The sequence below is a fragment of the Trachemys scripta genome, chromosome 3, assembly GCF_013100865.1.
Source record: "Trachemys scripta elegans isolate TJP31775 chromosome 3, CAS_Tse_1.0, whole genome shotgun sequence".
Lineage (NCBI taxonomy): Eukaryota > Metazoa > Chordata > Testudines > Emydidae > Trachemys > Trachemys scripta.
Window position 1 is genome coordinate 31,304,004 of NC_048300.1, and position 14,411 is coordinate 31,318,414.

Genomic DNA, 14,411 nt, shown 5'->3' on the forward strand with positions numbered 1-14,411 from the left:
TTACAGTATGGTAAATGGAAAGAATTGTTTTAAGTGGAAACAGTCTGTAATACTGTTTATCATTTTGGGAAGTTTCCATTTGTAATATTTCTAATTGTTTGATTTAGCTGATGTAAGTGAAGGAGTATGGGATGTTATGTTTTTTCAATAGCTGATGTTTGTGGTCAGAGTTAAGGTTGCATGTTCCATGTGGAGACTGAAGAGGTATGTGAGCTGTGACTGTGAGTAATAATAATAATCTAAAGAGGGTGAAATCATGGTTGTAGATTGCAAGGTATGGCTGAAGACCCCCTTTAGGGATGAGCTTTTTCCTAAACTTAGAAAGATCAAGAATATCAAGCTCTCTCTTCTGTGTTTTTCTGCAGGACTCTGTGGCAGACTGGAATAGGAACAGCTCTCAACTGAAGAAGTGAATTTGCAGAACCTTTTACAAAGAGAAATATTTCCTCCCAATTACTTATCAGGCATTTGAGTTAGGTAGTGTAAACATAAAATAAAATAAAATAAAATAAAATAAAATGTTTTTAAAAGGGCTGACTAAAAAATTCCCTTGTCAGTTGCTCAAGTTTTGCTCTCCTACTCCTATGACCTCATAAGTCTTACTAGTCCTCCAGTCATCTGGCTTTGTGTATGGTATGGATTTTTTTTAGCAAAAATGTTCTGCCATTGCTAACTCTAGCAGGGATCCACGACGAATATTGACCGAAGGGGCACTATCATAGACAAGGCTCCCGCAGCCAATGACTCTTTAATACAATGTTGTCCAACTCAGCTTATGAAAGTTCTAATCAATAGGTTGTTTAAAAATGCTGGCAGCTGTAAGGATTTTGGCTTGGAGCTGCACTGAAGTTAACAATTTAAAGACAGGAATTTTTTCTCAACAACCCCCAGCATAGTCGAGAAATATCAGTATGCTAATAGTATAAATAAACATGCACAAGTCTTCTAGGAGTAAGAGTGGACAGACCAAGAGTGGACAGACCTGAATTTCTAATGTAAGAGTAGGCAGGAATAAAACAAAACAAAGACGACTTACATTTAAAAGTCATATAACTTCCAGTCTTTGTTTATATTTCAAAGAAACAAAAAGGGATAAAATAAAAAGTTTTCCACTTTGTGGGTTCCCTTTAAAAACATTGTTTGAATCAGATGCATTGAGATAGAATAGAAGAAAAGTTAAAGAAGTTTTCAGCAATGTCTGCATCTCAGAATCAAAGGCATGCCACTATACAGGCCACAAAAGAACATGAAACTTGCTGGACAGTGAAAGAATTGTGGGGTAATACCATGACTTTTTCCTACATATTTGATTTTGATTTAAAAAGAAAATATATATATATATATATAAATACACATCACCTAAGAATAGCGGAGTAGTTTCTTCATAAGTAACATCATTAGTCTCAGCTCCTGCCTCCAAGAGAACATTGATGCTTTCCAAACATCCATTATTTGCAGAAAGATGTAATGCACATGTACCCTCAAATGTCTTTGATTTTATGTAGTTATCAGATGGAGCTAAGAATAAGGAGAATTAAAAAAGAATTAAAAAAGATTTTTCTAACATGAAATTCTAAAAAGGACAGTCACTTACCTTACAGGATTCCTGTGCCTTGGATCCCCTCATAACCCCCACCCAAGGGCACAAAGGGTGAAGCAGGCTCCACCATCCTTTAGTTCTTTCACCAAGACACAATCCAGATGGTATATGACTCCATGGTAGCAGAGAACAAGGGCAGGTTGTAGAATCCATGCAGACAATACCTCTCTAGAACCAAAGTTATTGTAAGGTAAGTAACTGTTCTTTCTTCTCTGAGTGATTGTCCACATGGATTCGACTTCTGATGACTAGCAAGACCTCATGGTCAGGAGGTTGGTATTAGAAGTCCTATTTAAATAATGACTGCAGGACAGCTTGGCCAAGGCAGGCATCAGATTTTTGAGGTTTCAACTGAGGAATAGTGTTGGCTGCAAGTGTAAACTGCATCCCACATAGCTGCCCTGAAAATATAAAATAGGGATCCTTTTCAAAGAACCTGCAGAGGCTGCCTGAGCCCTGTTGGAATGGATTCTAACTAGCATGGGTGGATCTAAACTACCTATCGCGCAGCATGATTTAATACAGTCTAGGCCAGGGGATCTCAACTTTTTTTCAATCAGCCCTCCCTCCCGCCAATTTTATTATTTTTTAAAACTTGGAGTCTTCCATCCCCCTCATTTATAAAGTGGGATGTTCCAGTGTAATCTAGGTGGAACTGGGGCCATTAATATATTGATCTCAATAAAGGAATCAGGCCTTTGATTCTGCTGTCTAACCGTGCACAGGCTAGGAAACCTTTTAAAAGCACATACTTCTAAATATTTGCAAAGTTTCCAGGCAGTAATTCTCAGCTTCAGCATCAGAGTGCTGGTGGGCACTGTGACCTGCTGTGCCAAGTCACAATGCCATCAGATGGAGGGGCAGCCAGGCCGAATTTGGGTGAGTGGCATTGCAACCCAGTAGGTTAGTGGGAAAGCTCACTGTGACCCTTTAGAAAGTTTGACACTAACACTGCCGTACTGATTTAGACCAATGTTTCTCAATGACAAGTCTGTGGACAAGCGCCAGTCCCCAAGATCTCTCTGACACAGCAAGCCAGTCCCTGGTATCAAAAAGGTTGAGAAACACTGATCTAGACAATCTTTGGATAGCTATTGTCTGACTATTCACCCTATCTGGAAATGCTACAAATAGCCTGGCGAATTCCTGAAGGGTCTTTTCTGCTTAAGTAATATAAGAGAGCATTAACCACACTAAGGGGTCCAGTTTGGCTTCCCCTTGGTTTGAGTGAGGCTTGGGAAAGACAAGCAGCAGGTGAATCACATAATTTAAATGACAATCTGAGATCATTTTTGGTAAGAACTTAGGGTGAGTCACTGTCTTTATGTAAGAATGTAAGGAAGACTACCCATGAGGACCTGAATTTCCCCTACCCTTTTGTACTGATGCATAGCAACTAAAAAGGCAGTTTTAATAGATAAATGGTGTGAAGAGCAAGCTGCTCAGGGCTCAAAAGGGGTCCCCATTAAACCAACTAAAATGATACTGATGTTCCAGGAAGGAGGAAGCTCCCAGACTGTGGGAAACATGAGTGAGGTCCCTGAAGAATCTAGCAACAGTAGGGTGGGAAACAGTAGGGTGTGACCCTGAGAGGATCATGAGCTGATTTTGCTGTAAATTGTACCCTTATGCAGCTGATGGATAGCCGTGAATGCTTTAGGGATAGCAGATAGTCCTGAACTATAGGAATCAAGACTCCTAAGGGAGTCAGGTGGAGTTCTGCTTTCCAAATAGGGAACACCTCTTCCATTTAGTTCACAAGTCGCCTATCAAGTCTTTTCTGCTATGCACAAGGCCCTTCATTTTCGGTATTTACCATTTTTACCAAAAATTTCCCAGGTTTTACAAAAGTTATTAAGTTTTTACCAATTTTCACACTAATTTTGAACCACACAAGTACATGAGAATACTGATTATGTTAAAAAAAAACAATATATTATATTATGTAGATGTGTTTATGTTACTAATACATTAGTCTAAATGTAAATGTGAGACTACTAAAGTAAGGCAATGTAGTGGAAGGTACACATGCACATGTGTGTGTGGGTATTTCTAGGTTGACCAGATAGCAAGTGTGAAAAATCAGGATGGGGCGGCAATGGGAGTGGGGGGTAATAGATTGCCTCTATAAGACAAAACCCCAGTATTTGGACAGTCCCGATAATATCGGGACATCTGGTTACCCTATGGATGTCAGTGCTCGACTCCTAAAAAAAGGAAACGCTTGGACTCCCCAGACCCTGCTCCAAAAGGAAAGATGGCAGATAGGTAACCTGGGCAGACCCCAAGGCAATCCCCTGGACCTGACACCCAGTTCTGAAGTTACCGAGCTGTCATCTCTTTCCAGAATGGGGAGCTGGGTCAGAAGTATTCTTATATTTTTCTCTATTTATTTTGTTTTTTTCTGTCCTCCCATTCCCCCAATATTAACCCTGATATTTACATCCAGAAAACCGTTGAAATTAATTTTTTACACTAATTTTCACCTGTTCTTTAGTTTTTGTAATAAAGATCAATACATTCCCTGAAAATGAGGGCCTTGGCTATGCACCAATATGTTCTGGACTTCAGCTGAACAGCTTCTTCCGATGGTAGTTAACCAGACAGCATCCACACTATCAAATGCAATGATGCTGGGTTCAGATGTAAGATCTGACCTCTGTTATAGGAGCTCACATCAGGTAGGACAGTTAGTGTTACTGGGGACTGACAGACTCATTATGTCAAAATACCAAAGTTGCCTGTAGGCCAAATTAGGCCTAGTATGATCATTAATGCTGTACATGTACATTATCACCAGAGTCCATGAGATAAAGAAAGCCTGCACTGTAAACCCCACTTGAACAGAATGTTTGGCATTTCCTGTTCCATCTGAAGTAAACAGGTCTATTCTGGCAACCTTAAATTTGGCATTTCATTATTTATGAGTGCTTGACTTTGCAACCTAAATAACATTCTTTTAACATGTTTTTTTTTAATGTAATATAATAAGATAATTACTACTTCAGCACTGCAAACTCCACTTGGGATCTCAGAATTCGATCAGCAGTGCTTAACAATAGAGAAAACTTTTTTTTCCAGAAAAGTAAGAATATATATTTCAAAGACATCCATAGAGTATTCCTACCCTTGAGCAGAAAGGTGCCATTTTTATCATATATTTTTTCTCACCCTAACCACATTTAAATTCACAAAAGAAATCAGAAAGTGAATGAGGTTGGTTTATCTTATGTTACAGTATATTCTATTTATAGGGGAAGTGAGCAGGGAAAATAAAAATAACTTGCCTCATCCTGAATCAAGTTTTCCTTACCTGCATTAATTAACAACTTCAGACATTCACTGGAGTTGTGAAATGCTGCTTCGTGGATTGGCATCCACCCTCTGTTATCAGGAACATCAACGCTGTATCCCTGTTTAATTAGTTTCCTCAAACTTTTGACATTTCCTTCTCTAGCTGCAAGTCCAACACTGGAGCATCTGTCTGAATAGGCCTCTGTGAAATCCATCCTTCCTCAGCTCACTCTGAGAATAGAGGGCAAAAAAGTTACTATTAGTCCAGCAAGTCTGTAATTACAACAGACAACATATTCTTAAAATCTGAGCCAAGATTGTCAGGTCTGCCCAGTTTAATTCATCTAATGGGAACTCCCTTTTTGGTTAATTTTAGGCAGTATTTACACTATTGCCATCCTGGGAGGTAAAATTTTGCTTTGTGTTTCAGTGACATTTAAAGTCTTTCTTCAAATTGTTTTGAAACTGGTTTATCTTGACACTATCCCTGGATAATACATACTTTGCACTTATCCTTGAATGAAAGATACCATTTCTCAAATGCTTTACAAATTACTAATTTTTGAACACTCAAGACATACTTCATATTAACAAGTAAAGACACAATCCTTGGGCCAAAAGAATATACAAACCTTTGGCCTGATCCTGCAATTGGAGATGCATAGACCATTCCACCCATGTAGCATCTTACAGATTTCAGTCAGGCTCTGCATGAATCTCATTGCAGATATACAGACATAAAACAGGTGATACAGGGAAAATAGGTGAGGGTAAGGCAGGATGGTTAAGTGGCTAGGGTGCTAGCCTAAGACTTCAAAAATCGAGATTCAATTCCCTACTCTGCCACAGACCTCCCATGTGACCTAGGACAAATCATTTAGGGCTTGTCTTCACTGCCGGCTAAATCCAGCTTCTGTAATCAATGCAGCAGGCATTGATTGAGGCTGTCTGGTGAAGACACATTAAGTCAATGAGAGAGTGCTCTCCCATAGACTTCAGTACTCCACCTTCCCAAGAGGCAGAAGCTATATCGATGGGAGAGCATCATGTAGACACCTCTGTAAATTGATCTAAGCTATGTTGACTTAAGTTACATAGCATAACTTAGATCGACGTATCTCGTTAGTGTAGACCAGGCCTTAGTCTCAGTGCACTGTTGTACTTTGCTGCCTCAGAGGGGTATTGTGAGGATGAATACATTATAGACTGTGAGATGTTCATGCCCAGATTTTTAAAAGGTAGTTAAGGCATGCTCTGCTCATCATTGCAAAGCTTAAAGCGATTGAAGCTATGTCTTCCCTACCGTGGTAAATCATAGAATCATAGAATATCAGGGTTGGCAGAAACCTCAGGAAGTCATCTAGTCCAATCCCCTGCTCAAAGCAGGACCAACACCAACTAAATCATCCCAGCTAGGGCTTTGTCAAGCTGGGCCTTAAAAACCTCTAAGGATGGAGATTCCACCACCGCTCTAGGTAACCCATTCCACTGCTTCACCACCCTCCTAGTGAAATAGTGTTTCCTGATATCCAACCTAGACCTCCCCTACAGAAACTTGAGACCATTGTTTCTTGTTCTGTCATCTGCCACCACTGAGAATAGCCTAGCTACATCCTCTTTGGAACCCCCGTTCAGGTAGTTGAAGGCTGCTATCAAATCCCCCCTCACTCTTCTCTTCTGCAGACTAAACAAGCCCAGTTCCCTCAGCCTCTCCTCGTAAGTCACATGCCCCAGACTCCTAATCATTTTCGTTGCCCTCCACTGGACTCTCTCCAATTTGTCCACATCCCTTCTGTAGTGGGGGGACCAAAACTGGACACAATAATCCAGATGTGGCCTCACCACTGCCAAAAAGAGGGGAATAATCACTTCCCTCGATCTGAGGCAATGCTCCTACTAATACAGCCCAATATGCCATTGGCCTTCTTGGCAACAAGGGCACACTGATGACTCATATCCAGCTTCTCATCCACTGTAATCCCCAGGTCCTTTTCTGCAGAACTGCTGTTTAGCCAGCCAGTCCCCAGCCTGTAGCGGTGCATGAGATTCTTCCTTCCTAAGTGCAGGACTCTGCACTTGTCCTTGTTGAACCTCATCGGATTTCTGTTGGCCTAATCCTCCAATTTGTCTAGGTCACTCTGGACCCTACCCCTACCCTCCAGCGTATCTACCTCTCCCCCAGCTTAGTGTCATCTGCAAACTTGCTGAGGGTGCAATTCATCCCATCATCCAGATCATTAATAAAGATGTTGAACAAAACCAGCCCCAGGACCGACACCTGGGGCACTCCGCTTGATACCAGCTGCCAACTAGACATCGAGCCGTTGATCACTACCTGTTGAGCCCGACAATGTACCCAGCTTTCTATCCACCTTATAGTTCATTCATCCAATCCATACCTTTTTAACTTGCTGGCAAGAATACTGTGGGAGACCATATCGAAAGCTTTGCTAAAGTCAAGATATATCATGTCCTCCGCTTTCCCCATATCCACAGAGCTAGTTATCTCATCATAGAAGACAATCAGGTTGGTCAGGCATGACTTGCCCTTGGTGAATCCATGTTGACTGTTCCTGATCACCTTCCTCTTCTCCAAGTGCTTCAAAATGGATTCCTGGAGGACCTGCTCCATGATTTTGCTGGGGACTGAAGTGAGGCTGACTGATCTGTAGTTCCCCGGGTTCTCTTTCTTACCTTTTTTAAATATGGGCACTCTATTTGCCTTTTTCCAATCGTCTGGGACCTCCCCCAACTGCCACGAATTTTCAGAGATAATGGTCAATGGCTCTGCAATCACATCAGCCAACTCCCTATGTGAATAACGTAGCAGGAGTCAATGTAGCTTAGGTCGCCTTACCACGGGGTTCACGCAATGCTGAGTCGACGGGACACACTCCCAGTCAACTTACCTTATTCTTCTTGTTTGGGGTAGAGTAGCAGGGTCGACTTCACTAGACCCGCTAAATTGACCCCAGTGCATCAATCCCCGGAGTGTCGATTCAGGGGTCAGTAGCGTAGACATAGCCTTAGACAGCTAAGTCCTATTTCAGAAAGTGACTTAGTCATGGAGACTTAGCTGTCTACATCATTTAGGTCTCGCAATGCTGAACAGAGCAATGCCTTAAATACCTTTATATTATTACAGTAATGAGGGCAAAATATATACCTCAGATAGACAGGGGTTACAATAATAAGAACATGAGGTTACTCAGGTAAGATATTTGCACAACTTGATTCCATTACATCAGATTGTTTGTTTGTCAGTTATATTATAACTTTCTTCTTGTTTGCAACTTGACAAGAGTGAGATTTTTAATAGTGATATGGAAAAAACAGTTACTTACCTTCCGTAACTGTTGTTCTTCGAGATGTGTTGCTCATGTCCATTCCAAGTAGGTGTGTGCGCACCATGTGTACAGTCATCGGAAGGTTTTTCCCCTAGTGGTACCAGTCGGGTCGGCTGTGGAGCCCCCTGGAGTGGCACCCTTATGGCAGTGTATATAGGTCCCTGCCAACCCGCCGTCTTTTCAGTTCCTTCTTGCCGGATACTCCAACAGAGGGGAGGTGGGTGGGTCTTGGAATGGACATGAGCAACACATCTCGAAGTACAACAGTTACAAAAGGTAGGTAACTGTTTTTTCTTCTTCGAGTGATTGCTCATGTCAATTCCAAATAGCTGACTCCCTAGCAGTCCCCCAGAAGAGAGGTCAGAGTTCACAGAGTTGCAAACTGTAGCACGGCTCTACCAAATGCAACATCATCTTTAGCCTGCTGTGTGATTGCATAGTGCAACATAAAGGTGTGGATACACTACCATGTTGCTGCACTGCAGATGTCCTGAATTGGGACTTATGCCAGAAATGCTGCAGATGAAGCATACACTCTTGTGGAGTGTGCTGCCAATGCTTGGGCTGGAATCTTTGCTAGGTCATAGCATGTTCTGATACAGGCCATGATCCAAGAGGAGACTCTCCTGGATGAAACAGGGAGACCCTTCATTCTTTCGGCAATAGGAAGAGCTACATCGACTTCCTAAACGGCTTTGTTCGCTCAATGTAAAAGGCTAATGGCTGTCTGGCATCCAGGAAATGAAATATGCGTTCCCTGTCATTGGCGTGTGGCTTAGGGTAGAACACTGGCAGAAAGATGTCCTGATTCGCGTGAAATTGCGAAACTACCCTGGGAGGAAAGCTGGGTGCAGCCGCAATTGTACCTTGTTCTTATAAAACATGGAATAAGGGGGCTCGGACATCAAAGCCTTGAGCTCAGACGCCCTCCTCGCTGATGTTATAGCCATTAGGAACGCCACTTTCCAAGAAAGGTAGAACAGAGAGCATGAAAAGGTGGGAGTTGTCTTACCAACTCTGAGAGGCCAATTAAGTAAGACAACTCCCACCTTTTCATGTTTTCTGTATGTGTATATATATCTCCTCAATATATGTTCCATTCTATGCATCCAAAAAAGTGGGCTGTAGCCCACGAAAGCTTACGCTCAAATACATTTGTTAGTCTCTAAGGTGCCACAAGTACTCCTGTTCTTTTAGTCTATGAACTAACTACTTAAAACACTAGAAAAACTATACTAAGTAGAACTATATACAAGAATAAACGTTCGCTATGAAAAGCAAAGCAAGAGAACGAAGTAGCTCCAACGACAGTCACTGGCGTTAAGGAACTGAAGAAGCGGCAGGTCGGCAGGAACCTACATACGCCGCCATAATGGCGCCACACCAGAGGCTCCACAGTTGACCCAACAGGTACCACTAGTGGAAAAACCTTCCATCGATCGTGCAGGCGACGCGTACACATCTACTTGGAATTGACATGAGCAATCATTTGAAGAAAAGGAGGTGACTTGGAAAATAAATTTTGAGAAGAGGTTTAAAGGGAACATGGAAGAATGCACAGAAGGGGGCATGACAGAAAAAAAAATACAAGGTTGCTGAAGCTGACATCACTAGGGTACATTGATTGCTTAAGTCTTGCAACACCGATTTGAGGTATTATATCCATTTTCATCACCCCCAGAGCTCAGACTTTATTAAAAGAATGAGTACATCTCCATGGTGCAGTTGATCACTGTGGCAGGTTCACCAATATTAACGTGGGATGGGATGGAAAGGTCCATGACACTAGAATCTTTCAAAAATCACACATTTTATTTAAGGAAAAAGTTGCTGCAGGATCTCTATGGACCTTAACAGTATTCTGATTCCCTCCATCATTCTTGGAGACTCATCTTATTTTTCTAATCCCCTGATTTATATATAAAGCTTTTTCCTGGACACTTGAACAAGAGAAAGGACCTGTTCTACTATATACCCTGAGTAACGGAAGAATAACAATGGACTGTGTGTTTGGAGATCTGAGAGGGAGAGGCTGAAGACTGCTGAGCAATATATACCATATGTGACAACTGCTTGCTATGGTCTGCACAACATCTGTGAGAGCCTCACTGATGGGTGGGAGATGGAGGTCCAGATACTTTCATGACTGATACTATGAACAGCCAAGAGATTCCCTCTGCAAACTGCAGCAAATAGTCAAGGCCACACGGTCAAGGACACCCTGTGCACTTACTTTGAGACTAGCAGCTGAATTGTGGCATGCTTTCATTAGTGTGTGTGTAGGGATTTAATTAAACAGATGTTTGTTTTGCTTTTTAAATACTTCGTGGTACTTTTTTGGAAAAGTGTTTTGTTACATGTACAGGATATGTGGTATTTTATGTACCTTTATTGAACTTTTGTCAAAATTAACCATTACCGAACATCAAGCAGTGCAAACAAAAACATTAGTTGAACAAAACTACATTTTTAGCCATTGCAACATGAACCACAACGTAAAACAGTGAAAACAATGCAAAACATCACAAACTTTATACAACATCATCGTGCAGATATTCACCACATTAGAAAAAAGTTCTGGTGCTACACTTGTCACAAGCATCTGTATGTGCAGGATATCTGCATGGTGGCTTTGCCTTGGGTTGTGGATGGCATGAAAAGAAACTATCATCTGTCATTGTAAGGGTGAAGGAGGGTTCCCAGAAGTCACTGTTTCCAGAGTCCTGTGATATGGTGGGGAGAGGAAAATGCCTGTGGCTTGAGTTTTGAGAAGGGTACTGCTGCTCCCAGTACCCGTTATTCTCTATGGGCTGCAGAACATGTCTGTGCTGGGATTGTGGTGCTATAGCAGAACATTGTGCCAACATGTTCTCAGTCAAGACAGTCTGATTTTGCATGTGTTCCAGGAGCTGTATCAGCATCTCTCCCTCTCTATGCATGTTTTTTGCCTTCCTCTCGGTCAGCACGGAGAACCTCTGTCCTGTCTCTCTGAAAGAAGAATTTCCCTTTACTCTTCTGTCTTCTTATCCCACTTCTGGGATGCTGTCACAAAGTCCCCAAACGCTTCGCCTTTGGTCTTCCCTTTTCTGATTGATCAGGTATTCTGCATTTGACAATGTTCCTGCCCTTGGGGGCCATAGGGTGTCAGATGCAGAAGCAGGGGGAGCTGAGAAACAGAACAAGTAGTTATTGAAGTGATTCAAGTTTCCATGGCAACAATTATAAAATGATGCTTTCTCCTCAGTTCTAGAATGCTATTTCAAGTCTCTTGCCAACTGGGGAGATAAGTGTTTCACCTGAATTTCCCTTTGTACAGGAGCCTTGGCTATGACTGGCTAAGGTGGGCAGCAGAGTTCAGGGGTTTGGACTGGTGGTTTGCAGGGGCAAGGAACCTAGGGGTGGGCAGAAGGATTTGGAGGTCTACCTGGGCTGAGGACAGGGGCTAGGATGTTTGCAGGTGCCATACTTTGTCTGCCTGTCCACTTCTGCAGGCAGTCCTAGCATTGGACAATGCAACCTTAATACAGAGGCAGATAAGAGGCTTTTTGAAAAAGGGGATGAGCAAACCAGAAATCTATGCAGTGATTTTATTCACCCCCAGAAATGCTGCAGGACTGGAAGAGGTAGGCTACCCACAGAAGTAATCCTAAGAAGGCTGTGTACTCTGCAGTGTTTCTGCCAATATACAGCATTATCTTTGCCTTAAATTCTGTTTAAAATCACCTGCCAACATGCACAAAGTGTACTGCTAAATACAGTTCTGCTGTAATTGTTAACAATGCTGATGGTCTTATTACAGCTAGCCAAGTGCCTATGCATCTCTATGCATTTATTGTCACCCTTTTGGAAACATACCTCATGAAATGTTATGACAGCTCAAAGCTCAGGGCATTGATCAAACTCTGAAACAAAGTATTTTTTATGCTGCATTATTTTTCTGTAACTTCAATAAACATGCCTGCATTATATGCTGTTTTTTTTTTTTTTTGGTTGGTTGGTTTTTTTTTAAAAAAAACCACTCTGGCACTCCTACTTTAACCAGGGCAGGAAGCCTGGGAGACCATGGCAGTTGACCAGGAGAGGGAGCATGAGGGAGATGAGGTGGCAGATGGCTGTGAGAAATGAAAATATCAGGGATATAATCCCTCCAGAGCTGGAATTCCCTGGCACAGCTACCATACTGAATAAAAGGGAAGTGGGGATGAGAAGCTGAGCTCTCATCCACACAAACTGGTGGCTTCCATTGGGCACCTGGAACAATATGTTAAAATGACCTACACATTTTATTGTAATATAGCACGTAATACTTACAGGCAGAGGTCCCCTCCTCAAAACTGTCAGTCTGGTATCTGCCTGGGTATCAGAAGTCTGTTCCTCTAGGTCAGGCTTGGGGTCTTGCATGGGAAAGAAATCCTGGCTTGCAGAGAATCCTCCACTTCAAAGTACTAGTCAAGATTCTCCTTGGTGTTCTCCACAACATATTGAGCTTCAATGGTGGCCTAGATGGTAACAATCCTATCCAGGTCCTCAAAGTAGGGGCAGGTAGTTTGAGTATGGCCAAAGGTCCTCGTTCTGTCCTTGTTTTTTTTTATAATTCTGACGGAGCTTCTGCCCTTTATTGCAGCATTGAGCGAAGTCCAAGGAGTGACCCCAGTTGGTCGTTTGATTAGCTATATACTTGAATATTTTCTTATTACTGTGGCTACTATTAAAGCAGGACTGCACCAATTCCTCCCCCCAGATCACAAGAAAATCCATGATCTCTGCAAGACTCCCCACAGACGCACAAGGCATGGTTGCTATAGCACTGCTGTAATGCTCCAGAAGCATGTAATCACAAACAGAGCGTTTCTGGCTGCACACCAGCATTTAAATAGGGAGGTAACATCTGGTCATCATGACCCCTGTGCAGCAAAGGGCACACAGGTGAGCAGACAGTTCAGTCCTGGTGTAAAACAATGCCGTGTCCGACCAGTGGGAGGACTGAAAATTTAACCTGAAATACTGATGCAGCCACACAAACTCCATATTAATTACACACAATATTCCAACTGGAAATTAATTTTGGAATGAATTAAAGTGGATTATCCAGTTTGCACTAACTAGCCAGTTAATTCAGAAGAATTGTGTTGTGTGGATGCAGTCCATTTTAATTTGAAAAAATGCCAGTTAGTCTGAAATAAACCCATTGTGTGGACAAACCCTAAAACACCATCTGAACCCAGCAGCTTGTCTACACTATGCTTTCCAATGTTGCTAACAGCAACGGAACTGAATTGGCATTAGCAAGAGTGGGATCTTTATGCAAAGTTTCCCTAATGTACACAACATCATGCTGAGTCAGCAGCAGAACTGAGTCATTATTCCCAATTGCTCTGATGATCTAACCACTAAATTACACTGCTTATTTAAATAAGTACATTACCACTAAACATTATTTAAATTTGTATATAAGGTCTCATTCTGAAAGGACTCCAGCACATCTGATGTCTCAGATGCTCTGGTGTCATCCTTTTTCAGAAACACACACAGTGCACAGACAATTCTGGTTTTAGAGTGGAAAATGAAGGGACAGCATACTGCACATGATAACGGAGAGAAAATTTTAATGAAGACATGAAGGCAAAACTCTACTCTCACAAGACCCCATGCCACTTTTTAAGTCCATGCACAGCATCTCAAACAAGTAACAGGTTTCAGAGTGGTAGCCGTGTTAGCCTGTATGAGCAAAAACAACGAGTAGACCTTGTGGCATCTTAGAGACTAACACATTTATTTTGGCATAAGCTTTTGTGGGCTAGAACCCACTTCATCAGATGCATGGAGTGGAAAATACAGTAGCAGGTATATTTATACATACTACATGAAAAGATGGGAGTTGCCTTACCAGGTGGGGGGTCAGTCTAACTAGACAATTTAATTAACAGTAGAATACCAACGGAGGAAAAATCACTTATGTAGTGGTAATGAGGGTGACCCATTTCAAACAGTTGACAAGAAGGTGTGAGTAACAGTAGGGGGAAATGAGTATGGTAAAATTAGGTTTTATAATGACTCCTCCACTCCCAGTCTTTATTCAGGCCTAATTTGATGGTGTTCAGTTTGCAAATTAATTCCAGTTCTGCAGTTTCGCATTGGAGTCTGTTTTTGAAGGTTTTTTTGTTGAAGAA

General features: G+C 41.9%; 1 protein-coding gene across 7 annotated transcripts in view; it reads right to left on the bottom strand.

Moving 5' to 3' along the window:
* The window catches only part of ASB3 (ankyrin repeat and SOCS box containing 3), a 154,088-nt gene that overhangs the window by 101,747 nt on the left and 37,930 nt on the right, over positions 1-14,411 (bottom strand). For 6 of the 7 annotated variants that reach the window (XR_004644956.1, XM_034764374.1, XM_034764375.1 and 3 more), the window contains exons 3-4: positions 4,914-5,125; positions 1,360-1,518 (exon numbers count right to left, since the gene is read on the bottom strand). Coding sequence is in view for 6 of the 7 variants with exons in the window: in XM_034764374.1 (XP_034620265.1) it covers positions 1,360-1,518; positions 4,914-5,109 (355 nt within the window). In the remaining variant the exon portion in view is untranslated. Of the gene's footprint in view, positions 1-1,359; positions 1,519-4,913; positions 5,126-5,526; positions 5,549-14,411 lie in introns of those variants that run through there. The other variant, XM_034764376.1, reaches the window with a different exon arrangement.